This window comes from Salarias fasciatus, chromosome 15 (genome assembly GCF_902148845.1).
Source record: "Salarias fasciatus chromosome 15, fSalaFa1.1, whole genome shotgun sequence".
Taxonomy (NCBI): domain Eukaryota; kingdom Metazoa; phylum Chordata; class Actinopteri; order Blenniiformes; family Blenniidae; genus Salarias; species Salarias fasciatus.
This window is the reverse complement of record NC_043759.1, coordinates 6,367,848-6,395,184: the sequence shown is the minus strand read 5'-3', so window position 1 is coordinate 6,395,184 and position 27,337 is coordinate 6,367,848. Positions and strand designations below refer to the sequence as shown.

Genomic DNA, 27,337 nt, shown 5'->3' with positions numbered 1-27,337 from the left:
ATCCTGCAGTTTGACCTAAAAAAAAAAAAAAAAAAAAAAAAAAGACCTAATGAATGATTGATGGAATGAAATGACCACAGAAACAGATGAGTGTCCTCTGGTTTGTTTTCCAGCTGAAAACACAAATCATCAAAAATGAAGTTTTCTCTTTTAACTAGATATAAACAGTGAAGTTTTTTAGTGAAAGTTGGTGCAGATGTGTTTCGTATTTATCACATTTTTCAGGCTCAAAGCTGCAGAGTGTTAATAGTTGTAGTTTGATCAAAGCAAAAAAAAGAAAAAAAGAAAAAAGCTTTAATTGCTGTGTGAAGTGCCAGAATTCAGGAGGGGCTGTTGTGTGTGTCTGTTTTCCGAGCTCGGATGTGTTTTTCTTTTTTAACATTGCTGCAACCTGATCTCAGTTAAAAGTTAGGAAATTCAGAAAAGTGTAAAAATGCGGTGTTTAGAACTATCAAAAAAAAAGAAAAGAAAACAGCCGTCTACCTATGAAAAACAGTAAACCTTTGTTGCATTTCTGGTGTCCGTTTACATGACGACGGTGCTCTGAGTCACTGAAAACACAACTTTCTGAAAACACTTTGACTCCAGCTCCATGGAGACGATAACCTTCCGAAAACGCTGTTTTCAAGACAAGGCTGCCGTGTGAACACAAAACCTTTATGAAACGAAAATGCAACAGCACGGCCTTTGTGTTTGCCTTCTGCATGTTCTTCCTGTGCATTCTTCTGTCCAAACACTCGCTGAATGAATTGTTAGGTCTGAATAAATCCATCATTATGAAGTGTTCTTCTTTGTACATTTGTTCTTCATTTCGAAAGCTTTCTGGACTGGGAGAACAGGCTCAGGCAGAAATACAAACATGCACAGGGAGAACATGAAAAGCTGAGTGAGCTGAGTCAGCCAATCCGAGCGAAGCGCCAGCGGGGAACGTTTCAGGAGCGTTCCTCCGGTGAATGGCAGACGGCCATCAGAGTATTGATTGGCAGGTTGATCGCTGTGAGCGTGGCGTTATCACACCGTGTTTCTGTTTATCTCTGCCTGGCGGCATTAGCATGATTTACCCACATTCACATTCACATTTACCCATCAAGCACCTAGGAAATCTTGATTTTTCTGGAGGATTTTTAATAAAACTGGCGTGTTGAGTATTGACCCGTCCCCCAGTGTTGACCGAAGCTAGCTACCTGCAAAATCAACACAAAAGAAATTAAATGAATTAAAGCGTCACGAACTGGCAAAATGTTGTAGTTTCCTCATTGGGACATATCAAGGGGATTCTTATATCAGTGAGTAACACAGATTTTTGCTCTGAGATCAAGAAAATTAAACCAGAGTTACAGTAAAAACAATCAGTTGCTACGGCAACAGATGCGAGTATGAGAATACGACCGTTTTTAAGATTCACTGGAGACTTTTGTGTCAGGTTTAGGTGAAGGTCGATGTGTCTATTTGACACTGTGCAGGGAGATTTGACACACACACACACACACACACACACACACACACACACTGAGGGTTGTGGTGGGATCGATAACACTATCACTTTCTGCTCTCGCGCTGATTGATGAGCCACACCACCTTGAGCGAGCACGCCCTTCTCCTTCTGTTTCTTCTTCTTCTTCCTCTTTCCTCGCGTCTGAAGTCCCGCCTAAATGACGCTACAAGTGAAAAGGCATCGTTTCTCATTTCAGAAAAGTTTCACGTTTACATGACATGTTAGAATAACTGTTTACACAGCCGTCGTGCTCATGCACATCACAGTGTTTTGTTGTTTACACTGAATATTGCCCATTTTCGAAAAGTAGTGCTTTATCAAAATTGTCGTGTAAACCCAAAATGCAACAGTAGTTTTAGTGTTTTTTACCTGAAAACATCGTCATGTAAACAGAGTCTTAGTCCTCCTCCCATCCTTTCTCTCTGCCGCTGTTTTCTTTGTCTTTCTGATCCTCCACCTCTCTTTCCATACTTCTCTTCTCTCAGTATCTCCCCCCCTTCTCACTGCTCCTCCTCCTCCTCCACCTCCCTGCGCTCGTGATTTTCACCTCTTCATCTTCGTGCTGCTCCAGTTTGCAGCCTCCAGTTACAGCCTGTGTGCGAATCAGGTAATGCTGCGTGGGTGGAGAGGTGGGTTCAGGAGGTCAGAGGTCGCGGGCGTGGAGTCCCTGAAGTCAGGCGGCGTACGTTGGCTGGCAGTCTGCGTGTCTTCGCTGTGAAACGGGCCTGAAGGCTGCGGCGGCGGCGTGACTCTAAGCTGACGACTCCATCCTCTGCTGCAGAGAAACAAACACAAAACATCCGTGTGGAAACGGATCAGACTGCTGCTGGGAGTGACACCAGCTGACTGAGAGGAATCACAGCCAGATGGGAGTGACAGCAGAACTTTATTAGATGTTTATTCTCTTTATCTTCTTCCACATCCACACCTGTCGTCATCAACGCTAACTGACTGAAAAAGGTTGAAAGGATTAAGGCACAGATTGATCATTGCAAACGTTGACAACACTGTCAGACAAGTTTAGAGAGAATTTATCACTACTCTGATTGTATGTTTGGGGGGGAAAAAACAACCCTTAAATGTACTTCTCTCAAACTTGACCATGTTGTTTTTCATTCTCGAAAGCTGCCACCGCAATGCAACAGCTGCAAAAGCTGCGACGGAAACACACAAGTTTGAAAATGAATGCAAAAGATGCAGTGTCAATACATAAAGCATCATTAATGCAAAATCTGCTAGAAAAGCAACACAAATGCAGAAGAATACAAAAGCTGCTGCACCGATGCAAAAGCTGCACGTTACGTTCAAAAGTTGTAACAAAAAAAATGAACGAACAAGACAAATACAAAAGTTGTACCATTGATGTAAAAGCTACAGCATGCATCCAACAGTTGCACCAAATATTAAAACGCAGCAAATACAAAGGCTGCAAGGCAGGCAAAAAAAGCTGCAACACAATCACATAAGCTGCAACAAAAATCCAGAAGTTACACCGTTGATGTAAAAATCTCAAGATGGACCCAGAAGTTGCATAAAAAATACAAAAGGTCAAGGTTAATAAAGTCTGCAACACAACACAAGCTGCAACATAGACGCACAATTCTGAACATGAAAGTAAAAGCTGCAACTTAAATTCAAAAGTAGCAAGACTGATACAAAAGGTGCATCATGAATACAGAAACACAAAAGCATCAACACAGATACACAACTGACAGCATGAGTGCAAAAGCTGCAACACATGCAAAAGTCACAAGATAGACCCAAACCTAGTATCATAAATACAAAAGGAGAAAACAGATACAGACATGAATGTGAAAGCTGCAGCACAAATGCAAAAGTTGCAACATGAGTGCAACACGAACATGCAAAATAAATATAAAAGCTACGATTTTAATACCAAATATCCAAGATGAATGCAAATGCTGCATCATAATAACAGAAACCAAAACCTGCCTGAATGCAACAGCTGCAACACATGCAAAAGCCATAAGATGGACCTAAAAGTTGCTTGGCAAACACAAAAGCTGCAGCGTAACTTTAAAAATTTCCAAGAAAAATACAAACCCTGCTTCAAAAACGCATTGTTGCTACAATAATAAATAAAAATGCAAAAAAAGCTGCAACCAATTACCAAATCTCTACCTGTCAGAAATGTGTGGTTTGAATATTTTGTTAAGGAAGAGCTTCACACTGTTTTCCAGTCACAAGTTCAAAAAATGATATTAGACATTTTATCTTAAAATATCTAATAAAGAACACAGTAGATTTGGACTTACGCATTTTTCGGAATCCCTGTTTGAACCCGTTTCGTTGAGCAGAGCGGTGATCACGCTGATCTGCCGCTGAAGAAGCTGAACCGGTTTAGACAGTTCAACCAGACGACCTTGTGTTCTTGCTGCTGACGCCTTTTGTATCATCGAAGTCGAGCTCCTTCACGCGGATCTGCAGCCTGTCTGATCACAGCTAATATACGAGAAATCCCACAAAACTCAGTCTGCGTGGATTCAAAGCAGCGGCAGGACTCAGATGGAGACGAAAGTCGCTTCAAAAACACAGGAAAACAAAGATTTCAGGGAATCTTGTTTTTCATCTTCATCTGCTTTACAGTGGTGTGTTTTTACTGTTTTTTCTACCTAATACGTGTGTGTGTGTGTGTGTGTGTGTGTGTGTGTTCCCTCCTCAGCTGTCCCACCCCCGGCTGTGACGGCAGCGGCCATGTCAGCGGGAAGTACGCCAGGCATCGCAGGTACGGCGGCTCCACGTGTTTCCCGCGCTCATCCTGAACTTTTCCGTGTGACGATGTTTCGGTCCAGGTTTGCTTTATTTTCGGGACGGCTGTGCATCTGAAGTGCAAATTAATATCCGAGGATGTCTTGGAAACAGTTTTCTGGCGTGACAGGAGCGACTGTTGAACCATTGAAAATGCAACCTTTTGAAAACGTCTCTGTCTCCATGGAAACAAGAGCATCAACTAGTGGCCTGGCATGGTAACTACACCATTTTCAGCCTTTCTGTCATTTCGGTTTCATAATATGGAAGAACTTCATGAAATTATTTGCATCCGTTAAAAATATTTTCCAATTTCAATGAAAAAGCGAAGTAAAACGTCTCTCCTTAAAAATGAAATAAAACGGATGAAGTGAAGTGGCCGTTGATACCGTGGAGGTTTTCACTCCGAGAAGATCTAATCTGAAAGGTGAATATGAGAAAAGGAGGCTGAAGTATTTCCCATTACGGAGGTAACAGCAAGATCGCATCCAAACACGCCTGATTATGAAATCAAAGCGCTCGCAGAGATATTTTGTGGTTGTTTTGTAGCTGCGGCGTGCACGTGTGGGAGGCTGGCGCGCAGAGGATGGAGGCTTTTTTGATGCCTGAAGGTAGCAGGGAGATAATGAGGAGGGCAGGATGGTGAATGGCTGGCAGGGCAGACTGATGGTGCAGCGAGGGGCGCAGACACTCTGCGAAGTCGGCGTCGGGGGGGGGCGCGGAGTCAAACGGCAAAAAAAAAAAAAGAAAAGAAAAGAAATCGCAGCTCTAATGGAAGAACAGCCACGCCTTCTTGTAAAGGCTGGTTTCAAAGAGAAGAAAAGCCAGAAATGGTGATGTTTGGCCTGAAAACACCCTCACATCTCTCTACGTCTCTGTTTCATTGCTTGGTTTTTGTAGTTTGTCGACGGCCTCAGTGGCATCTCGCTTCTGCACAAGAGCGAAACATTTACATGTGTGTTATCTGCTTAACGGAACTTCAGTAAAGCGTGGCGTTACGGTGCTGCAGTGGTTAAGTCCTGTGGCCTGACATCAGTGATGGCTCGGCTTCAAACCGCCTGGAGGCGTTCTTCCTCTGTGGACTGTGGGAGGAAACCCAAAAAGAAAGCACCGAGACTCATTAAAGAGCAGTCTTGGCCCGGGATTGAACATCAGATGATTGTGATGTGAGCCAGCAGGGCGAACCACTGCACCCTGGGACTACATCTAAACTTTCCAGATTTAATGGTCCGCCCATGCAACTTCTGAAAATGCGAGAATTCTGACCCACCGTGACCCTGGTTCACAATTACTGCTGGAGCAGTTCAAAATAATTTAACTGATATGAACTGATGCAACTTCAGCTCACATCCACCTTATAGAGCATCTTCCTCCTCTAACATCCAGATTAAAGAGCATCTTCCTCCTCTAACATCCACCTTATAGAGCATCTTCCTCCTCTAACATCCACCTTATAGAGCATCTTCCTCCTCTAACATCCACCTTATAGAGCATCTTCCTCCTGTAACTGATGTAGCTTCAACTAACAATTACAAGACTGTCTACCTTAAAGCTGGAATGACTCCTTAATTTACCACCTTTTCAATGGTTCCAGCTGCACATTAACTTTATTCCCAAATAATCCGTAGCAGCTCGGACGGATCGAACTGCGTCAGCACAGTTGTCACTTAACTAAAGATTCCAATTTTCTGTTTTCTTTCCCAGAACATCAGGTACTTTTTATTTGTGTCTGCATGAAAGCCGAAGTTTAAAGTTCATTGTCGACGCTGGAAAACAACAGTGACAGTGTCACCACAAAGACGTTCTTAATGCTTTTATGGATCACTGATGAATCGTCTCCCTGACAAATTAGCGACGGGAGGAAAGTGACAGGAAGACGGAGACGGACGCACGTGGAGTCAGACCGAGCCGGAGTCGGCCGTCTGACGGCTCCTCTCCGGGGAAATGACAGCTGAATCACTTCGTCAGTTAATCATCAGCTGATCACAGGAGTGTACAGTACACACACTCCGCAGTGCGGGGACAACACGGCACATTTGTTTCCTGTCTGATTTCTTCCTGTTATTTATTTGCCCGCCTTTCCACCAAATGCTAATAGCGCTCCGCAGATTGGAAAGTTTCCTCAGACTTCGCCGAGCATAAGTCAGCGGCGTCTGAAGGAGCCGTTTCTGCTGGCCTCGTCGGGAAGAGCTCCTCTGCTTTAATTGGCTGCAAATGAGGCTTGTCATTAACCCGGTTTGCGAGGATCACAGACCCGCTCCGGCGTGTGCGCGGCACTGGAGTTAGCCGCGTTAGCGGCGCGGCGCGGCAGGTGTGAGAAATGAGCGCATTAGAACTGATGAGTCGTCTGGGGAAAGAACTAACTTTTACACCACTGGATGAAAGTGATGATAGACTATCGGAAAACTTTCGTTGCATTTCGAGTGTGTGTTTCCATGGCAATGGAACAGCAAGCTAACATATGAACGTCCATGTTTCTAGCTTATATTTCTCTGAGTGTGGTTTCAGTACAAAAACAGCGCCACCTATCAGCCCTGCATGCTAACTACATCGTTATCAGCGTTTCTGCAGTGTCTGTGTGAAGTTTCCATGTTCTTCCTGTGTGAAACGTTAGCTGCTAACGGTGCTGGATGACCTGCACGGTCCTCACTTCCTCCTGTTGGAGGAGAGGTCTGAAGATGACGGGACGCTCGCCAGTGCGGTTTAAAAATACCCCGCCGTATCGATCACGGCGGGCAGGAGATGTATCACAGGTGACGAGTCCGTCGAGCAGAAACGCCACCGAACGGGGGGAAGTGCGTGTTCACGCTTGGCGCCCAGAACAGTGTGTCCCGTGTTCCGGCGGTACGCGGTTCACATGCAGTCTGAACACCAGGCGGCTGAACTGGACTCCAGTGGGCCTTCCTCTGGGCTTGGGGGTCTTGTTGGAGCCGGGAGAGTTCCCGAACGCTGCCAGGCTTCTCCCTCTCCGTCCCGTCCTCCCTAAACCGTGACCCTGGGTGCCGAGGAGCCAGGCGCTGCTCCTGCTGGGATCGATACCTCCTCCAGTCGGCGCTGAATGAGTCTGACGAGGAGACCGTCAGGTTCAGAACCCCCCCCCCCGCTGATTCATTTTCTACCCTCCTTCCCTACCTTTCTTTGTGTCTCTCTCTCCTTCCTCTCTCTCTCTCTCTCTCTCTCTCTCTTCCTCTCTCTGGAGGATGTCACCATGGCGACAGCACCGTGCGGATGCTGCAGTATGAGGACCAGGAGGGATGCAGCCTGTCTCCCATGGCAACCGCGAGTATAGGATGTGAACATTGTGTCGCCCACATCCCCGCCACCCCACCCCGCCCCTCCCCCCACCCCCGGCTCTCCTCGTATCACTGCCACCACCCAGCCTCTCCTAATGATTCCACCTAGCCACACTCGCCTGGATGTAATTATCGCGCCGCCGCCAGAAAGTCCTCACTTTTTCCCTTCTCTTTCTTCTTCTCCCTCTTTTAATAACGTGATTGTATTAAAATAGCAAACCACAAATTAATCTATATGAATAATTTCAGCAGCCGTTAATGAAGGCGTAAAATATTTAAAGTCGACTCTGCGGCTCGGTTAGTAGAGCGGGGTCGCCTCTCAGTGGGACTGTAGCAGGTTCAATACCCCGTCCGCGTGCGGAAGTGTCCTTGAGCAAGATGCTGCGGAATGTAATGAACAGTGAAAAGCGTTTTAGGGATGAAAGAGTGCTGAACAGGTCCTGGTAAATAAGCATTTCTGATTGGCTGGTCAAGTGTGTTAACTATAATCACCCTATAGATGCTTTCAGAACCAATCGTGGTTCAATATTTCAATCAAACTTCTTTTATTTGGCAGGCAGAGAGAAGTTTTTGGGTTTGGGCTTTGCAGGACTGGACATTAGACGATGAACCCAGTGAACTACTGGATGTTCATGTAAAGACAAACGTGATCTCGCGGAGCTAAAATTGGACGCCGGTTGTTGTCATAGAGATAGAGATGTGTGCAGGTGTGCTTGTGAAGTCGGTAATGAACTCCTGGTTATGGTCGAAGACAACAAGGAAACCATCATACAGGCAGCAGGCTTCACTCTCAAAGTGCCTAAAAAGATGGAAATGGACAAAATAATGTATTTCAGGAGGATCTACAGACAAATTCAATCACTTACCATCAGAAACGATGTTCTTTTAGACATGGTGATTTACTTTCTACTTCCAGTGGTAATAAACGAGTCTCTTCCAGCTGTCTGAGGCCTCTTTCACAGAAGTGAAAATGGAAAACTTTTGTTGCGCATTGAATGTCTGAATATCTGATAATTTGGTCGTTGTGGTCATGTTAATATTACTTTTTACATCAGAATATTATATACATTGCATATATGTTATCTGAGTTAGTTTGGATGTGATTTACTGTGTCAATAAATCAAGAATTCAAATGTAACTCAACTCTAAAACCTGTCCCGTTGCCATGGTTACAGTGCAGTTATACATGTCCATGCAGATGCTCGAGGTGTATTCATATACAGAAGAATGACCCCGGCGGTCGCACTTTGGGCTCCAAGCGTCTCTCTAAACACCGTGAAGCACTGGAGGTGTCCGTGCAGACAAAACGCTGCCATCTCCACCGTCCCCAGAGAGACAGTAATGCAGTTATTGTCTCTACTGGGAGACAATAACGGTTGTTAAAGACAAAAAAACAATCAATCCGGTTGTCTTTATGGAGACAGCAGTGGCCTCCAGGTGTCATTTTGGAGATAATAATGAACTTCAGGGTTACGGTGTCCTGGAAGGGACAATCACTGGGTTGTTCTTGTGTCTGAGAGGAGGCAGCGACGGATTGTTGTGTGTCCATTAGGAGGCAATATTGAAGTTTAAGTGTCATTATAGCAATCCAGAAATGATCTTTAGTGGACTCAAATTGCCGTTGAGGAGGTAAAACTGGACTTTGGATGTCCACACAGATGCAGGGTCACAAAAAAGGAGCTGCCATTCAAGATCAGTGTCCAGCAGGGACAGTAGAGAATGCTCGCGGACGGATGGCCTTCGAGACACAACAGCGGTCTCCGGTCGTCCGTTCAGTGACGGCAAAGAAAGAATCCAAGCATGATCTACAGAGTGTCTGTGTAGAGATGGGTTTCCTTTCATGGGAAAACATGGAGTGTTAACAAATTCATGCAGGTAATGAATTAAAAAATAGAAGGATGATTAGGATTCATTGACAGAAACTTATTTGTTCTTATGATTAGATTCAGTAGATGATTTGTATACATGTGAAAGAGGTGATGGAGGGCCTGAGGTGTCCACTAATGGATAACCAATGATGGAGCTCTCTCCTTAAAAGCAAATGCGACGGTCTGATTTGAAGATGCTGGAATATTAGAAAAAAACCCAGACTGTCCATCAAGGACGCCGATGCAGCTCTGAGGCCTGAGCCTCACTGACGTCCAGATCTTCACGCAGATCGATTCAGCTCGGTGTGTAATCAATTACGATGCTTCAAATCAGGCTGCAGTGCAATTTAGGGAGAAGAGAGAATGTGACGTGCAGCCCCCCCCCCTCCCCCCTCTCTCCCCTCTCGTCTCTCTCGTCTCTCTCTCTCTCCACATAATTACCATGCATAGTCTCTCGCTCTCGTCTGCAGCATTCCCTCGTTTCTGATCCGCTTTAATTACCACTGGAATTTTAATTGGCGGGAGACAGCAAGGTGGCTGAGGTCACACACACACACACACACACACACACACACACACACACACACACACACACACACACACACACACACACAGAAAGGAGGAGAGCTGGCAGGATGACAGCCTATAAGGTAAAAGATGGAGGGATCATTTGAGGAGAAGTGTGTGTGCGTGTGTGAGTGTGTGTGTGTGATATCTAGGAGGAACATCACTGCAGTCTCACACGGTGGGTTTAAAAAAAGGACTGTTCTCTGCTCGTTCGTGTTCGTGTCACTAAATCATGAAAATATTCACGCAATCAATAAAATCCCATCAGCAGCTGTCAATAAAAACGTTTAGTAAATAAAATAAAATGCTCATTAAAACTGTTCTTCATATGTAGAAATGAATGCGCCGACATGATAACGAGCTCTCCAGAGCCTCGACATTCATGGAGTGTTGTTGTTTTTTTGTTTTTTTTTCTTCCCCACCATATAAACCTTAGTTAACGGCCTTCGTTTGTACTTCAACCTGCCGTGATTGAAGCCTGGACAGAAAACATCCAAACATGATGCAAAAGCTGGAAAAATGTGGCTTTAAAATGTCATGAATGGTACATGACCTGACCTTGAAGTAATGGCTTTTATTTCTGCCTCATATTTGTTATATTTAAGTATCACAGCTTTAAGACTGATCCGTATCCAGATGGTAGGAAGGAGCAACACGACTGGTTCATTGTGGAAGTTTTTTTGATCGTTTCATAAAGCTGGGAGATTATTTTTACCTTTTGTTTTTAATAGAGCTCCGAGGCAGAGTTCATACAGTGTTTTCAAGTGAATTGCGTTTTTAGCATCTGTTCCCATGCAAACGCAAAACTTTCCTGAAAACTGTGCGTTTTCACTTAATGCAATAGAGGACACGGTGGCTGAAACTTGTTCTGTGGAGAACCGCAGGGATCAGTCTGAGGTCCTCTGTAGTTTCCAGCCTGTTGTGAACACATGACGCAGAAATGCGGCGGTTGTTTTGCAAATGCGTGGATGATCTTTAATTATTCAAGATCATCATAGATCGTTTCAGATTCCGGCAGAATTGTTATTCATTCAAGACCAATTGAATCACTCTTGGCTTTTGTTGCTATCTTGTTTTCATTAACAGGATTTTCCATCACTCATTGATGATATCATGAAATTTCAAAAACTACCAGAATGAAAAGAAATTGACTCAACCCTCCTTTGTTTTTTTATTCTTTTACATGAGATTCTTCTGAAGAAATTAGTTTAAAAAAGAAAAATCTAGGTTTTCTTTGCAGTTTTAACCAATTTTGGCCCACAGGACATCCCCAGCTGAGATTATTAGTTATCAGCTCCTGAGTTATTGGTTCTTCTCATCCTTCATTGTGATAAATGGAGCATTTCGAGGAGTTTCAGCTCTTGGTTGAGACAAGCCGAGACACTTTGGAGGCTTTTGGGAAACATTATTAGCCATTTTGCGCCATTATAACAACCGAAATACTGACAAGCCCGAGAAAACAGGTCAAAGTTGCTGTGGAAAATGTGTTATTCAGCAGAGTTTGGGTTTTTTTTTTTTGGCTCAGAGATTCATGCGTTTCTGCAGGGAAGACCCAGAGGATGCTGTTTGCATCACGAGGGTCATGTGAAGGCTTTGTCTGTGAAAGGTCAAAGGTCAAAGCAGACTCCCCTGGCTGTTGTTTATGTGTTGTGAGATTCTGCAGCGGATTTCTACTCGCTCTTTCCGAGAAGGAAACTCAGCTGCAGAGAAGAAGAGCCAGAGAGAGGAAAAAAAAAAGAAACAAAGCTTATTCAACCGGGGCCTCAATTACGCAAATCCCATAATAGTCATTAACTGTTGGGAAAATTCTGCTTTAATTGCTCCAAAACAGCAAGCACAATTATACACGGCTTTAATGTGGATTTTAGGAAATCAATTAGGACATTTCCATATGAAAGAGCTTATTTGGTGTTTGGAGGGCGAGATGGGGGAGGTGACGCTGCTTTCCTGACACCCACCGCCGTGACAGACCCTGAAACACAGAGTCTGGAGATCAGAACCAGCAGCACTCACAGCGACGAGAGGGAATCCAGGAACCACCTTTCTAACGCAGGATACGAGGAGACAAAGCAACACTAATCTGGATGGGGATGGGGGGAAGATGCTCTATAATTTAGATGTTTGGCCATGTTAAATCAGCTAATAGGGGGACCAAACTGTTAATAAGCAACCATCTAAACTGCTACCTCCATTGAGCTTGTTGCCTTCTGGTAAACAGGAGTTAATGAAATAGTAACTGAGCATTTCATTTGTTGCAATTAAATAATAGTATCTGTCTTTTAAAAAAAGCATTCCTGATTTTCGCTGGCTGTCTTTGTGCTGAGTTGTGTGAAAGTTGTCCAGCCAGAGCAGGCAGATCGCGCTGAAGCTCCCGGATGCGTCCCCGGATCAAACGCGAGCCCCTCGGCCGGGCCTGGCTCGGTTCTTCCTGAGAGCCCGGGCAGGTCGGGCCGCCGGTCGGTGGAGTCGGCGGCGGCGCTGGAGCCGCTCCAGCGATCAAACGGTAAAAATGCGAGAACAAAGATGTCTTCTGACGGTGCGCGTTGCCCTCTTGTCCCACCTCAGCGTCTACGGCTGCCCGCTGGCCAAGAAGAGGAAGGCTCTGGAAAAACAACCGCTGGAGCCGGCTGCCAAGAGGAGGCCCTTCCTCACCTCCTGCCCCGGCGAGGAGGACGATGAGGAGGAGGAGGAGGAAGAGGAGGACGACGCCGGGGCCTACGCCGGCTACGAGAACGAAGCCGGGGAGGTGGGCCGGCAGGGGAAGGAGCAGGGGGAGGTAGTGGAGGACGAGGAGGAGGAGGAAGAGAGGGAGGGAGACGAGGAAGAGGACGGAGAGGTGGAGGACGAGTTCTCAGAGGAGCCGGGAGAGGAGGAGGAGGAGGAGGAGGAAGAGGAGGAGATCGAAGTGGATAGAGCGGATCCCATGGGTGGCGGCAGGGCGGCGGAAGAGGAGGAGGAGGAAGAGGAGGAGGAAGAGGAGGACGAGGGGATGGACGAGGAGGAGGAAGAGGTGGACGATGGCGACGATGAGGAGGAGCAGGATGACGAGCAGGAAGAGGAGGAGGAGGAAGAGGAGCAGAATCAGCTGGGTGAGTTACGCTTTTGTATTCTCGTTTTTATTTTCTTCAATGTAATTGACGTGTTTCCTTCCCACTAATGTCTGTTGTGTGTCTTTCTTCATCACTTGGATCCATTCTGTATCTGGAATATGTAAAAACTGGCTTTCTGATCCAGATAACGGTGCAGTAAATGTATGGATTATTGACAAAAGTCTGTAAATTTAAAAGACTGATCCAATACGATCGTAGTTGAGTCTGTTGTGCACAAAAGTCGTGTTTGCCCAGAGATGGAGAGCAGGATTTTGACAACGTTGCACCATAAAAGCCGTTTTTAGAGTCTCCCAGCAAAGTCGTTGTGTAAACGAGCAGCCAAAACGCTGCTGAAGTTGCCGATCGATGTCCAGCAGACGGTGCTTTGCAGCAGCCGTCTTGTGAGCGTCGGTAAAGAAACTTCTCTGGAAAGAAAACTTCCTGAGACGGCAGGAGGCTCCGTTGTTTTAACAGATGGATAAAGGCAGAGGAGCCTGGACCGGGCGCCTGGAACAGGCTCCTGTTCGGGTCCTGCTGGAGGTCAAACCCATCTCCACTCTTGGTTGCACTTTGGCGTCTGCAGTCGGAGAGGACTGAGCGAGCAGAGTCGCTGAAGCGAGTCTCTGGTAGACCAGATGCTCTGCGCTCTTCCCTCCGCCGCCGCCGCCCCCCCTCCCCTCCGAACGCCCCCCGTGTCCTCAATCGCTTCTGACAGCGCCTCACGAATAATCGGGCGCGGAGCTCTGCTGAGTTATTAACTCCCCCCCCTCCTCCCCGTCTCGGCGGACGCGTCACATGTGCTCTGCCTCGGTTTCTCCTCCTGAGGATATTTATGGCTCCTGAATCGGAGCACCTCGCTAACGCCTCCCTTTCTCAATTTCTCTGCTCTCATTCGCCGTCTCTGTCCCCAAAATCAACAGCGAGGCTTAGCGGCGAGCGGCCGCAGGGCTGCGGCGCTCCGCACGGCTCTGGGTTGTATGTTTTTCCTGTGAGTAAACACGGGATCATAATTGGGAGCGATGAAGATAATATATTCGCGAATGTATTAGGAAAAAGTGGGTTCATCAACAACGCAGGCATGATTAGGAGCCATAAATGCTTCATCTCCACTTCATCAGCAGGAATGAAGAAATTAACATAGTTGTCTTACGTGCAAACTGACTCCAATTTCTGGAGTATTTATGTTGTTTATAGTTTAAAAACCATCAAACTGTGTGACGTCCAGACAATGTGAAGCCATAGAAGTTTGTTTTTGTCTTCCCTGACAGCAGAGAGCCACTACAAACCCGGTGGACAATCAAAGCTTATCCCAATTCAAAAGGACGACAACAACAACAGCTGCGCCATCGGCGCCGCCGGGAACGGCACCGGCGAGGAGTACGAGAACTACGACGAGCTGGTCGCCAAGTCGCTGCTCAACCTGGGCAAGATCGCCGAGGACGCCGCCTACCAGGCCATGACCGAGTCCGAGATGAACAGCAACTCCTCCAACAGCGCCGGCGAGGACGAGGAGGAGGAGGACGACGACGACGGCAGCGAGCAGGGCGACCGGAAGGGCGAGCTGAGCGTGGACCTGGACAGCGACGTGGTGAGGGAGACCGTGGACTCCCTCAAGCTGCTGGCGCAGGGCCACGGCGCCATGCTGCCCGAAGACGGGTACCCGGAAGGCGCCATGGGGAACGACTGCGGCCACGCCAACGGGCGGCCCGGCCTGGGCGTGCGGGCGGACGAGAGCGAGGAGGAGGTGTGCCTCAGCAGCCTGGAGTGTCTGAGGAACCAGTGCTTCGACCTGGCCCGCAAACTGAGCGAGACCCAGCCGTCTGACCGCCCCCCCCATGCACACCCTCCACCACCACCTCCAGAACCCCTCGGACCATCACGCAGTCCACCACTTGAACAGGTTGGATTTCTCTCTCTCGCTCTTTTCTTTTTCTTTGTCAGATTTGTGTAAAATCTAAATGAAGCTACTGTGACTAAATTGCTGGATTCCAGTCGTTCGGTGACACAGGGATCACGATGGAGCTGTTAGCGGCCTCCAGAGGGGGTTTATGTTAGAATGCGTTGATGGAACCTCTTCATTATGACTTTAATTTCTTTAGAAGTATCTTCTCTTTTCTTCTCTTCAGGCAAGTCGACTTTTTGTAACAACCTTACCTTGCATGTTTGAGCTGATTCTCCAGTCTTATGCCGTCCAGCGGTGGATGACATGTCTGTATACCAGCTGGTGTCAGAGGTGCGATCGACCCGTCGCTTCTGACACTGCTGTCCGTCCGCCCCGTCAGGACGCCACTCCAGATGTGGGACAGCATGTAGACTCCCTCGTCCCGGTTCATCGTCCTCAGGGCCTCGCTTCCTGATCTCTATTGCCTCCCTGATTCAGCATTTTTGGCAGGATTTGGCACATCTTTGTCCCGTAACACCAGCTGATATCCAGACACGTTATCCACCGTCACCAGGTGGCACTTCTGAAGAAGATGGAAGAAACATGTCACAAAGTCATGTTCTCTAAAGCACATTTGAAGAGAAGAAAAGACAGAATCCACATGGACAGACGGTCACCACAGTTCTCTCTCTCTTCAGGTATGAGAGCTGCCAGCAGGGCGGTCAGGACGAGCGCAGCTACTCCGACATGGTGAACCTGCTGAAGCTGGAGGAGCAGCTGAGCCCGGCGTCCAGAGGCTACCCGGGCAGCTGCAGCCAGGAGGGCGACGAGGACACCACGTCGGTGGCCTCCGACCGCTCCGACGAGACCTTCGACATGGCCAAGGGAAACCTGTCGCTGCTGGAGAAGGCCATCGCCCTGGAGTCGGAGAGGGCGAAGGTCATGAGGGACCGCATGGCCTCGGAGCACGGCGGGCCCAGGCGGGACCACAACCACCACCACCACTACCACCACCATCACCATCACCAGCGCGGCCACGGCGAGGACAGCCCCAGGCTGAGCAGCGGCGCCGAGGAGCGCAAACCCAGGATGCACCACGACGGGTTGAAGAGGGCGTACTACCCTAAAGGTAGGCAGCGCAAACCCACACACTGACCCGCTCCGTGCCACGATCGATCTGCACGCTGCTAACGCTCGTCTGGATCCTCCACACTGTTCGGACACCGGAGGGAAATTTATTGAGCCACAAAGCTAAAGAGTGTGTCCAATATTTGTGTTCTCAGATGTACTGTTATGAAGTAAAACAGTGTTATACATTGGCCAAAATATCCATACTGGAGATCATACTCCGCATCGCAATGGATTATGGGAAAACTCAGCTACTTCTACATGATAAAACTGCAGTACTGTTGTGTGTACAGTCTGATGCTGTAAATCAGACAATTTCTCCACAAGATATAAGCATAAAGAAATGAAGTGTCAGTTACTAATAAACGTAACAGAAGTTTCTATTTTGTCCACTAGAGGTCGCACTCTTTCAGCCGTAACATGGTGAGACCAGGGAGTGAACCTGCAGACACAAACAAGGCTTTTACTGTAGTCGTGGGCTGAGTGAAGAGCGAGCTTATTCTAGCATGTGAAAATGTTAACTTTTGCAGCGGTTTTGGTTTCTGTTTATACAACCATGTTTACACTCAGAGCCACTGAAAATAACTGCTCCCACGTCTGTGTGGAAATGTGGGAAGAATTCAATTTTTTTTAAATATTCAGACTCCGTGGAAATGGTTGAAAAATACAACTTTGTGAAAGTGCTTCGACTCGGTAGACACGGTCGAAAAAGCAACGTCGCTCCGAAACCCTCGCGAATGCAACTTAGCGAAAATGCCGGGACTCTGTTTCCATGGCAACGAGGAAAATCGCAAGTTTTTTAAACTCTGCTGTTTTGCATGCACGGCTGTGCGAGTAGCCGTACAGTAAGAACAATGATTTCCTCCAAAGTGTCATGACTCCCCGTCCAGATTCTCCTGGACGTGAGAGTCTTAGAGTTGACCGTCACCGTGATTACAATGACAACGTGGTTGTCTGCCCATATGAGTGTCCCTGTGAAAGAAAGACAAAATGTGGATTCCACTGTGTGTTTTGTATGGACAGCACAAATGACAGTAAATGCCATTTTGGCTGAACTTTTATTTTCTAGAATTGCTTACCGTGTTTTACGTACTATAAGGCACACTTGAAAGCCTGTAATTTTCTCAAAATCCAACAGAGCACCTTATAATTCGATGCGCCTTTTTTGCGGGAATTACGGTAATCATCCTGCTCACATGAGCAAAAACCCCTGCTTGCTAAGCTGCTAAGCTCGCTAGTTTAAACAGAACGGGAAACATAAAGCTTCAGGCACATTCTCCACTCTCCCAACCGCGGGGCATGGCACGCGGCTGCACAGCGGACGCCGGGTGGCAGCCTGCACGCTGCGACTCCGAGAGCGGCCGGCCCCCGCCTGGCAGCTCACCCGCCAGGACGCCGGGAGCGGCTGGCCGGCTGCGGCTGAGCTGTCGGTGGGGCACTTCACTCAGGAGACGGCAGCTGGCTGAACCCCGGTGACCGAGCGAGTTCGACCAGTCGTGGCTGCTCTGAGCTGCACATCGTGAAGAGGAGGGATCCTCAGTCAAACTCGCTCTGATATGTCGCTTTACTCACACATTTCAACTGAGAATGTAACCACCTAGACTGCCAATATGTATTTTGCTCATACTGTTCTATACATCCTATGCGCCTTAAAATGTGGTGCGCTCCATGTATGAATTTTTATTTAATAAAAGCCATTCATTGACTGTGCGCCTATTAATCCAGTGAGCCTTATAGTGCCGAAAATACTTAGTTACAGTATAAAATCAAATATTTAGGTGAGGCACCAAGTTGTTATCTGCGGATTCAGCATCATAGATACGATACTCCTTTATTGATCCCCAAAGGGAAAATTCAGGTTTTTCATGTTATTCTATCAACAAATAGGCAAAAACTGTTGTACTGATTTGAAAAATCCCACTATATTAATGCAAAGGCACAGTAGTGTTACTGTAACGATAACCAGGTAACATCCAGACTTCATATAGTATCACTGTTGCTTTAAGTTCTGACCTGAAACACTGAAATGCATGTAAAGTCAGCTGCAGCTCTCCTCCATTCACACGGTCCTCCTCTATTTCACATCTGGCAGACAAAAACTGCTTCTTCTTTTTTTTTTTCAATGCTTGGACTATTTTTACCACTCCGCTCGGACTTTGAGAAACAAATTTAGCTCAGTCAGTCCTCTGCAGCTCCACACCATCAAAACACATCCGTAGCCATGGCGAGCGAGCAGCCTTGTTACTGTGAAGGTTACACTGGCTGTGACAAAGCCACTGTAACTTTAACCCTTTTTGTGGACTGGTACTGAAATACTCGGACACTGCGTGGCGGTCTTGTGGGTTGAAGTCCAGGCCTTGTTTGTAGGGTTTGCATGTTCTCTCTCACAACATGTTTTTAACATGTTTTACCTCCAAAAAAAGTACTTTAATTCAGGAGTGTCAAACTCAATAAGTGGGCCGAAACACTAAAACGGTGACGTAATAACCTTTAAATTTAAATTTTGACATTTTTCTTTGTTGTGGTGCACAATATATGTGATGAAAATTTTGATATTTTCTAAAAAAAAAAAATGTACAAAAAAATTGAAATTCTAAACATGAATCGACTTTGTTTTTATACAATTCAGTATATTTTGCGCTACAATATTTAATTAAAATTGGTTTTCTGTTGAAATTGGAGTCATTTTCAACAGTAACTACAAAATGCAGACTTTATTCAAACTTATGATGAACGCCACAACAACAACAACAGCAAAAATAACGCAAAAAGATTTAAATTTAAGGATTATTGTGGCACTATTTTACCAGCCCAGCCCAATATGTAAGTGTTCCTCAACTAAAATGTGTTTGATACCCCTGCTTTAACCATTTATCCCCAGATAAACCCAACCTTTTCTCATTGGATTTGACCTTTTTACTCCCATTTGACCCCTCCGTGACCTTTATCTGAAGCTGATACTGATATGCAAAAACTTTTTTTCCGTTTTGACCAGAGTGTTTTTTTTTTGAGAACTTTTCTGACCCCTCGACTCTCAAAACCTGTTCAAACCCCCTTGGTGTCGCCTCCGAGACGCCGTACGTGGCTGCAGAGGAGGTAATGGCCACTCATTTTCTACGTTCAGGGCTAATGCTCTGTGTTTCTGCAGATGCACGACTTTCCACTGACAGCAGCTTATGCTGTTAAAATAGGCCGGTGTGGGAACATCAGACGGCCAGCTTGTCAGGCATGAGTAATGGCAATCTGCACGGCCCGTTAGGAGAGCAAATCTCATCTGTGGGACGCTATCTACGGCCTATTTCTCTAAATCCACTCAAACACAGAGCCCAGTACTGCTGGGAGGGAGGAGACGCTGCGCGGCGACTCCGATGGGCTTCGGACCGCTTCATTAGCAGGGACGGGCCTGGATAACCCGTTTGAGCAAAACCACCGCAAGAGGCTCCAATCTGACCAAACCACCAGGCGAATTGTAAAAATTAAAGTAGTGGACACAACACAACACAACACAACACTGAGAGCCGAGCTGAGATGTCTTCTTCTAATCACAATGAAACCGTTTGTTTTGCTTTAACAGCATGGTATCTTATGCTATGCTGGAGACAGTTGGAAAGTCCATCAGTGATTTGCTTTATGATGTTATTAACAAAGTAAAGGAAACTTTCATGAACTAGAGGCTGGGACCAAAGGATCCACCGGTCCTGACATTTGGACCAGCAGAGCTCGGTCCATCTTACACTGGCTGGGGAACGGAAGTGGAGTGGAACCATTACGACACGCAGCAGAAGCTCCAAGCATAGATACATGGCTACAAGCATTAGGCCCCATTGTAATTATCAGCTGTCTTTCCACCGGATCCAAGCGGATCTGGAGCTCCAGGGTGGAGGTTTGACTTCTCTACCATATCCGTATGTGCTGCGGAATGCAAGGGGGGAATTTTTATTTTGGAGGACCGGCATCCGGTGGTCTGTGGCTTTGTGAGTCCGCCATCTTTCATTCCAGTCCCTGGCGTGTTGGCTGCCGTATGATTAGAAAATATACCCTCTATCCGATCACTTGCGACTCTCTTGTAGCTGTGGGGTGCATGGAGCCACAAATAAAATGCATCTAGTGGAAATACAGCTGTTTATAATATTGGGGCTAATGCTAGTATCCATATACATATCTATGGTCATATATCTATGCTCGTAGCTACTGCTGCTTGATGTAATGGTTCTGCACCGGGTCCTATCTGGATCATTCCACATCTAGTGTATAATGGCCTTTAGTCCGATGTCGCTCAGAAATTTAAAGGAATACTCCGAAGATTTTGGACCCAAGCCCTATCCTGATCATTTACAGAGTGAGATAAGCTCATCAATACCTTTTTTGTGTCCATTCGTCCAGCCGCTGGCTCCCAGCTGTTAGCATCATAGTTAGCTTAGCTCAACTACGGCAGGTGAAGAGGAAACAGAGCCAGACTGAGAAAGTGGACAAAATACTCCTTCCAGTGGTCCAGGGGACGGCATATTAGCACGTGAGGTAAATCCAAATGGTTATAAAGCATTTTAAAAGACGTGTTTTCTTTTCAATCCGTTAAAATAACGTTTTGATACACATAGATCTGCACAAGGATATACCGGAGCACAGCAGTAGAAGCCATAGACCCAGTCGCTGTGCGCCGGTATGTCCTTACACGGAGCACTATGCTATGCTTAACGAACGGATACAAAAAAGGTATTTATGAGCTTATCTCACTTTGTAAATGATAGGGATAGGGTGTGGGTCCAAAATCTTCGGAGTATTCTTTTAACTGCTCAGTGGATTTTACTCCAAGCTATGCTGCATGTTACATGCTAAGGAGGTTTGGGACTCAAACACCAGCAATGCTACGTGCTACATGGTGAAAAGATTTGTGGCTCACAGACCAATGATGCTACATGCTACTGTACATGCTAAAGAGTTTTGGGGCTCACACACCAGCTACATGCTGCAGTGTTTCAAGGCTCACACACTAGCAATGCTCCATGCTACATGATACACGCTGGAGAGTCTTGTGGCTCACAGACCAATGATGCTAGATGCTATGTGCTACACGCTAAAAGTTTTTGGGGCTCACAGACCAGCGATGCTACATGCCACATGTACTTGTACTCGTCATTTAAAAAGTGTGATCAGTCCAAGCCTGGAAGCCACTGACATGAAGTCCTCATGAGCCAAAAACATAGGAAATGAGTCACACAAATTGATTTTATTTGAGTCAATAAAGACGCATTAATAGCAGGTGTGAATGTAATCAGGTGGAAATGATGTTGAGACACAGTGTGGGAAAGAGAGGCAGGTGTAAATGTGGCCTATGTGGGAAGACAATGATGCATAATCAGCCCTGATTGATCGATTGTTTCTCAAACCGTCTGAAAACAGCCATCAAGTGGTCCAACATCACACCCACAGCGTTGAACAAATCTGATTTGTGGGTGTTTGGTTCGCTCGCTGGTTCCTGCGAAGCCGCTCAGACTCCGTCTCTCTCTCTCTCTCTCTCTCTCTCTCTCTCTCTCTCTCTCTCTCTCCTCTCTCTCTCTCTCTTGCTCTTTCTGTCCCGTCCACAGAATCCTCCCGGGGCGAGAAGAAGGAGAGCAAGTGTCCCACGCCGGGCTGCGACGGCACCGGCCACGTGACGGGTCTGTACCCGCACCACCGCAGCCTGTCGGGGTGCCCCCACAAAGACCGGGTCCCCCCTGAGAGTAGGTCCACTCTGCACGCATGTCTGAAAACGCACGCCGGAAAAAGAGGCGAAGACCTCCGTCTGACAAGTCGTTTCAGCCGGAGTGGTCCGGACGACGGCAGGAACTCGTCACTTCAGAGACACGATCAAGTTTACAAACAGTTTGGATGGAAAAGTTGAATTAATTTCACGATTAAGTACATTTCCAGACAGCACCAGGTCAAGGTTAATAAAAATAATTAATCCAACAGCGTATAGCTTAATATCAAGGTCTGTGACGTTTTCCTCGTCCAGCTGGAATGACTTGCTGACTTGTTGGATGGATTGTGTTCAGTCATCCACCATCCTGCATCCGTCCTGCATGACGCTGCATCTGTGTTTCAACCCACAGTTTCAACGTGTGGTTAAATCAGTGCGGCATGCGGAGAGACCGCCACCCGGCCGACTTGTACTTTTAACATGTTTTTTGATCATCGGGGGAGAAGAGACTCGCAGTAAACCTTGATCGGGGAAACATTATCAGAGTCTGGGCTTCAAAGGCTGCTGAACTTTTCAAACAGAGTCTAATGTAACTTCGCTTCTATCTGGTTGTCTCAGAATTATCAGAATCACCCAAACCCAACGTGATTACGCGCCGGAGTGAAGAGCGGCTCGTTCCCGCGCCGCAGAAAGCACTTCAAAGTCGCCGTGTGTTTACTCTGCTGCCACAAAGGCTTCATTTCCCTCTTTTTGTTGTCGGTGTCCTCCTTTGCTTTCTCTTCCTTCCCCCTGGTCTCGCCACCTGCCTGACGCCTGCTCTGTGGTCTCTGTGCTGCTGATGCAACACGAACAGCATGAAGAATAAACCTGAGCCTCACGGCAACCTGCATGAGAACGTCTCTGACCCGCCGTCCTGTCATGAGCCGGGATCGATTCGGCAACGTTTGGTAAAAACGGGAAACTTTGCGTTGCAACTTGGTTGTTTTAGACTTGACGGTCACCGTGGTAACAGTCCAACTTGGTCGTCTTAGTTGCGGTCTATGTTTCGAGTCATTTGTTTCAGAGGAAAGGTGTGAAGCTTTCAGAGGGGTGATCCAGTAAACAGCAGGCGAGTGAAATAGTCACTGGTCTGTTGGAGACAAGCGTTTCCGACGATGCTAACAATCAGTTCAGTGAGCAGGACGGAGCGAGACAGCAGCTCTTTACCTGTTTCAATTAAAGTTACCACCCTTCTCTTAAATGAACAACATGCTAACATGCTGTTCGTCATTCATCCGTCATGTAGTACCAAATTGGACCACAAGATGGTGCAGTGTGCATGCCGTGGCCGTGATCCGCCGCATGCCTCACCGTCGAAGCTGAACGCCCGTTAACTCTCCTGTCTTGTCTCCTAACCCTCGCTGTCTCTCTCGCCTTCTCCTGTCTGTCCAAGTCCTTGCCATGTATGAGAATGTTTTAAAGTGCCCGACTCCCGGCTGCTCCGGACGGGGTCATGTCAATAGCAACAGGAACTCGCACCGCAGGTGAGTGGAGGACGCCTCAACCGCCGGGCGGCTCAGACGCTCCTGCTGATCCGATCGTACTCAACCAGACTCAACCAATCAAACTTTATCAGTATGTCACCTGTCAGACTGGGAAAAGAACCCAAAACATCGACAGAGTCCATGTTCTGTTACTTATTTTTACATTTCTAACGTAATAGGGAGACTTTTTGAGCCATAATTATGGTCGTCGTCAGGGATGCACCTATACCACTGTTTTAAAGGACGAATTCATGAGCTAACCTTTAGCTAGTTGATCTGATCTGAATGTCGGATCTGATTTACAGATCCGATATTTAATTCCCATGACGAATAAAGTGAGATTACAAGTAAAGCAAACAAAGAAATGTTTAAAATATTTCAGATTATAATAATTACATGTATATTCTCACTATTTAAATTTATTTATGGGAATAAATGACATTTTTAGCTCTATTTTTTAAATGAACTTAATTTATTGTAAGCAGTTTCACCAGCAGCAAAACAGCAGTGGAAAAATTCCATTCTGTCTATTTTCGCTTCATATTTTATCGTTTGAAGAGTCGCACCACCACCCACAGGAGAACAAATATCATTGTTCATTATGAGAACATACAACAAAAACACACAAGTGAGGTCAACAATATGAACGGATGAATGAATTAGAAGATATGTGGTGTGCTCAGTCGTCACATTAAGGCAGAAACATACAGACTCCAGGTTCCTCCCAGTCCAGAAACAAGTGTTTGAGGCTTATTAAAGACTGTAAATCATGGGTGTCAAACATAAGGCCCGTGGGGGAAAACAGGCCTTCAAAGGCTAAAATCCGGTCAAACCATCAGGCTAAATGTAGAAATTTCAAAGAAAACTATTTATTTATTTATTTATTTATTTAACAAATCTGAGCTGAGATATCAGTGATGCTGCTGTGAAGGATTTGCCTCAAAGCTGTGGAGTTAGTTAAAACCTGCAGGATGCTACGGTTTTATGAATATTCCACTGTATTTTATTCCAGAAAGTAACATTAAAATCGACTTTTTGTTGAGATTGGAGTCATTTTCAGGACAGAGCTTAAACTTTAAGTTTAAAGGTTATTAAAGCACTGTTTGAGTTTGTGGAACGAAAATGTGTTTGACACCCCTGCACTAAATTACACGTACAGCATGTGTGAACTTGTGTGTGTGTGTGTGTGTGTGTGTGTGTGTGTGTGTGTGTGTGTGTGTGTTTGTCCTGTGATGGATTGTCAGTCCAGGTTCGTCCTCGTCCTTCACTCCTGGTGAGCTGGGATCAGCTCCAGTGAACGTATGGACGGCTGATAGATGGATGAATAAATAAATAAATAAATCAGCCTAATGAAGTGGACTGTAGCGTTTAGCTGCTGTGCTGTGGCTCCGGCTCAGCTCTGCGGTTTCCCTCCACAGAAGTTTGGCTAATTGGTAACTCCTAATTGCCGCGGAGCGTGAACGGATGTCTGCGTGGTTCTTTAAACGGAGTCTGTGACTGAGACCGCGAGCCAATTTAAATAAGCAGCCGGTGTCGGCGGAGACGGGCTCCGCCGCCCACAGGAAGCTGCGGAGGGAAAGCAAGCGGAGCCAATGAGTCTCCAGCAACACCCAGTGTGTGCGTCTGAATGGGTTCGGAGCCTTAATATAGCTGCAGAATGACTTTTAATATGCTTAAAGTTACAGTATATGCAAGAATTCAAGTCATTTGTGCACGGAAATGTGCAAGTTTATATCATATGATTGACTTCTAAAGTATCCACTGAGAATAATTTCAGTTCATCTGCAGCAGCTTTATTTACTGTGCCTGATTCATATTATACATTTTGTTTTAATTGGTTTAAATTATATGTATATCCTGAATCATTCATTTTAGCTCACGCAGTTGCATTAATCTAATAAGTAACTAATACTTATACACAAACTGAGGCTAGTTGAGGTATAAAAAGAAGTATAATTTTTCAGTCTTCTTTCCACCTCTGACACAGTTTTGTTTTTGACAGCTTTAAATATTGATTATTTTATTCTTTGTCCTATCTGCTTTTTTGTGTTTCAATTGGATTTTCTGTCTTTTTGCATATTTGATGAGATTCTGAGTCATTTTGAATTGAAAATGGAAAACTTCTGTTGCATTCTGGGGCTGCCGTTCACACGACAAGGATGCTCAGAGCAACTGAAGACGGTTAAGATTTTAGCAGCGGTTCCCGAGATCAAACTTTCAGGGAACGCTCCAATTCCGTCTCTGTGGAAACGGGCCAAAACGCAACTTTTCTGCAAAACGCTGCTGCTGGTATCAGACAGTCAGATCGGTGTTCTTCAGACTGCCGGGACTCCCAGTCCAGCTACGGCGCTGCAGTGTTTCTCGTGAAGCTGTCACATCGCCGTTAGTCTCTGTGTTTCTCCGGCGTCGGGATTCTCCCTGCTGCAGACAGCGGAGGATCTTGATCCGGGAGAGAGGGAGCGGCGTTGATTCCCTCCTCCGGCGCGGCAGAATCCCCGGGTTCGGCGCTCGCCGGAGGACGGGAGTCAGGTTTTAATTTGCTCGGAGCTGAAGGTGTGTCTGCGTCACATCAGCAGTTCAGCTGTTTAACAGGCAGAGCAGAGCAGGAAAGGCAAGGCAGCGAGTGCCCCGCGCGTTCACACACACACACACACACACACACACACACACACACACGTTTTTGAATTATGTAAAGTGATTAGGTTTCATGCTCATTTTCTCACACATACGTAGAGCTTCAGATCACAGGCTCACACACACACACACACACACACACACACACAGTCAGACAGTTACAAATTAGCTCACAGACAGCAGCACACGTGCGCTCACAGACAGAACGCACACACATGCACACACACACACACACACACGCAGTCAGACGTGGCTGCAGGGTGTGTTATGTAGCACAGCTCCACTGGGAGAGGAAACAAAGCAGGAGCTAGCTAGCCTAGCTGCCGCTAGCTTCCAGCTTTCATGTCTGGCAGTCGCCATGGAAACGCCTTCACAGACACTCCTGTCATCCTCTAAAAAGCGGAGTGTGTGCGTGTTTGTCCTGACGGTATTTCATCCCTTCTGCGGGCGTGAAGCAATTAGAGAAGGGCCCAGATTGACAGACTAGAGAGGAGGAGAAGCAGGACTCGGTAAACGCGGCGCTCCAGCCAATCGGCTGCGGCGTTACCCCACATCACCCCGATTCGTGACTCAAATCCGTGAACTGGCGTGCCCCGTTTCTACTGTCACTCTCGCGCTCCCCAGATAGTTTAAAAGGGGTGATCCTGTAATCGTCGCTGGCGTTTATTCCTTTCTCCTTGGGAGCAAGCTAATTAGGGGCAGAATCAATAAAAACCTAATCAATCATCGCGTCAATCACAGCAGAGAGAACAGTGGTGGGCTTCTGTGATCTGAACCGTTTCTCCTGGAGACTCACTTGACTTCAGATGAAGTCAAAATAAAAAAGGCTGAATGATGAAAACTTGGAACGTGTTAACTGTTAACACTTGTCTCTGGGAGCCAGTGTGAAGAGACAGCTTTGTTAAACTGAAGTGTTTTTTTGTTTTGTTTTGTTTGTTTGTGGGACAGAAAACCAACAAATGCTCATAAATCTCTGAAAGGAACCGTGTTTGTATGACCCCATCCTGCACAGCTTGTAGATCATCAGGAGTTAAGAAGTCAGTTATTAAAACTGTCTTTACCACCAGCATAATCACTGGGTTACTCAACTAAACTGAAGGCTGTTGTGTTGTTTGTTTCACTGTTACTTCTTGGCAACAAGTCAAAGACACCATTGGAATGTTCGTTTACTCCCCCCCCCCCCAAAAAAAAACAAACAAACAAAAAAAAAAACTGTTGACTAAATCATCTCTACCATTGCAAAAACAGCTTTTTTTTCTGATGACTACTTTTAGTAGATTTGATATTTCAGGTCTGAAACCTCTTTCTTGAACCAACGTTTGAATCTCTACGTCCTACCCAAACCAGGGTTTGAATCTCTACCTCCTACCCAAACCAGGGTTTGAATCCCTACCTCCTACCCAAACCAG

At 46.4% G+C, this 27,337-nt stretch overlaps 1 protein-coding gene across 1 annotated transcript in view; it reads left to right on the top strand.

Annotated features, from left to right (window-relative positions):
* Positions 1–27,337, top strand: part of myt1la (myelin transcription factor 1-like, a) — a 70,621-nt gene that overhangs the window by 23,648 nt on the left and 19,636 nt on the right. The window contains 7 exon segments of the mRNA XM_030109832.1: positions 4,179–4,241; positions 12,558–13,081; positions 14,350–14,921; positions 14,923–14,981; positions 15,662–16,092; positions 21,677–21,811; positions 23,204–23,294. Coding sequence (XP_029965692.1) covers positions 4,179–4,241; positions 12,558–13,081; positions 14,350–14,921; positions 14,923–14,981; positions 15,662–16,092; positions 21,677–21,811; positions 23,204–23,294 — 1,875 coding nt within the window.